This window comes from Echinococcus granulosus (assembly GCF_000524195.1).
Source record: "Echinococcus granulosus chromosome Unknown EG_S00101, whole genome shotgun sequence".
Classification (NCBI taxonomy): domain Eukaryota; kingdom Metazoa; phylum Platyhelminthes; class Cestoda; order Cyclophyllidea; family Taeniidae; genus Echinococcus; species Echinococcus granulosus.
In genome coordinates, this window is record NW_020170481.1 from 16,305 (window position 1) to 18,800 (window position 2,496).

The 2,496-nt window shown below is 41.7% G+C and overlaps 1 protein-coding gene across 1 annotated transcript in view; it reads left to right on the forward strand. All coding sequences in view use genetic code 11, as the record gives it.

The window, feature by feature from the left end:
• The window catches only part of EGR_08260 (hypothetical protein), a gene marked incomplete at both ends in the record, with an annotated part of 10,192 nt that overhangs the window by 3,726 nt on the left and 3,970 nt on the right, over nt 1–2,496 (forward strand). Inside the window, 3 exons of the mRNA XM_024497509.1 lie at nt 1,037–1,344; nt 1,962–2,057; nt 2,368–2,441. Of these exons, the coding sequence (XP_024348050.1) occupies nt 1,037–1,344; nt 1,962–2,057; nt 2,368–2,441 (478 nt within the window). The remainder of the gene's footprint in view (nt 1–1,036; nt 1,345–1,961; nt 2,058–2,367; nt 2,442–2,496) is intronic.

Sequence of the window (2,496 nt, forward strand, 5' to 3'; positions counted from 1 at the left end):
GGTAGACTAGATAAGTGCAACAAGCTAGGGTGTAAAGATGCTTATTATTCCTAATCTTAGGCCATTTAATATAACCTGCTTACTTCCAAAAATTTACTGCCTAGTGCCTCTTCTTTATCACCAATTATTTACCCATTTTAAAGATTCAAATTAGCCAGCTAAATTAAGGCTCGCGTTCTAAAGCTTACCTTTTTGTCAACCAGCACAAAACTCGAGACAAACACCCATCAAGTCCTTTCCCTACTTTCGTCCACCTTTTTGGTAAATCGGTCTAATTGCATAAAAGTGAGCTCAAGAGAATTTTATCTCCGTGCAGGCTACATCAACTATCTCAATACCACTTGCAAATGTAGTAAAAAATGAAGGACAAGTAAACAACTAGATGCCTCTTAAAAATGCCTCTGCATGGAGCATGAACAATTTATTCCAGTGATTTGCTCTTACGTCTGCCTAAAAATCTCAAATTCACTTGTTTTTGGTACAACTATGCCTTTTCCTGTACCAGCTCTAAAAAGCTATATTTTCAAGCACTATGGGAAAAGGTACTTAGTAGTGTATAAACAATTTTCGTCTACCCCATGCCCTTTTAGTTAGATAAGCTCAGATGGAAAACACGTGACCTTGGCAGTAAGTAGCGCCGAATTCTTATTTTTTGAGGTGCCGCCTTTGAAAATGTGCTTTTCAATCACGCTTGTCACAGTCTTCCATTAAGGCCGATGGAGGCGAATTACTGGTTATTTTTACAAAAAGTCATGAATGAAGGAACGAAGGTGAAACAAATTTGTTACACCGGGGTACATATTCGAACAATAGATTTGCATTCTTTTCGTTGGCAAATCTAAAGTTAGGCCTTACCTGTAATTTGCCCTAAAGAGAATGCGTCACGTTGCGCTAAACATGGATTGAGTGCTTAAAGGTAAGTAAGGACTCTCATTCACAGTTTCGGTGTCCCCGTCCATATAATGGTCTTCTAGGGAGGTGAATCGCCTGACTGGCATCCTGCATATTTGGATAATGCCATTAATTTCCTGTGCAGGACCGGAATGTCATTTTGGCTACGACCCCTGCGCTGCGGAGCTTAAAACTTGCTCAGGTCATGGGTCCTGTACTCCAGGACCCGGTCGCTACAACCTCTCTTTCAAATGCAAGTGTGATGTCCACTGGGAGGGTCAGCGATGTAATCAACGCCGGCCCTCCTGTTTGGTTGCTTTGGAGACTAACCGGACACTTTGTCAGAACGGAGGCAAGTGCAGAGACTTAGCGGGTAATGTCGGCGCCTACATCTGTGTCTGTCCTCCTGGCTGGTGGGGCAAGCATTGCGAGAAAAGGACTGCAGTTGTCTACGTGAGTTAGGCAAATATTTTGCTATTACTGGCACACTTTATCTGTCACCAACTCTATTCATCTTGAAGTGGTAAAGTTTTGCCATCTATGCTGGTTGACATTTTTAACCCACTCCTAACTATACAATCTTCCCTCGATGAATGATAAGTGGCACCAATTACATAAGTTAAGAATTCTCATGCTGTCGCCTCTCCTACCGAGAGTCAGTATTTAAAGTGCTGGTTTTTTATTCAAAACTAGCTCTCTTGAAAGGGGTTAAGGAGACATTCCTTCCACTTGAATTAAACGAATATTGGTGCCATCTGTTGTTAAGACCGTCTCAAGCTACCTTGGACAATATGGACTTCCGCTAAGCAGTAATTGATGGAATGACAAAATATGCCTAGTCAGAAGTCGACTGTTTTCATGGTGTGTGCCGCAAAAACTTCTGTTGATTTGCGTGACTACCATTTAAAACAGGAAATCGTTTTTGTAATCGCGCCTTCAGTACTGCTGCATCAGATTAATTGTAAGAAAGAAGCACCACCCGTTGACCTACACAAAAAATTCTCACCCCTTATTGATGCTTTAGTAGCATTCCCGCTTTTCATTAATATAACGTCCATTTTTTTTTTTAGGAATTGGCCCTGTTGATTACAGTCATAGTGGGCATTTGTCTTGTTACTTTGACTCTCGTTGGATTCGTGTTTGATGTTTGTTGTAAAAATTGGCAAGTCCCCATTCTGATAATACTTTCTTGCTAAAACATCCAATATCTTAAAAGTTTTTTGGTGCATTGTGAGGGGAGATGATCTAGAACTGCCTTTTGGATGCTTTAATGGAAATAGTCTATGCACGTCAGTACTTTTAGCTGTAGCACTCAAAGTGACAGAAGTAAAGTAGTCCTTCATTTTATTGCTGCCCAAGGCTCTTCGCTAGTGGTAACACAAAGAATTTGCCTATTCTGCACCTCTGTGACTGGTACCTCAGTTTTGAGCAAGTCTTTCTACTTAAACAATATTGGCACACTTTCTGATTACTTAGCTTACACCACCGCAAACCGTCCTTCGCCTACATGAGCAGCGCCCAGCTGTCGAAACAACGGTTGAACTGCCCGAGTAGTGGCAGTGGAACTGGCGATTGTGCTGCTTCTCTACTCTGAGTTCAGCGGGT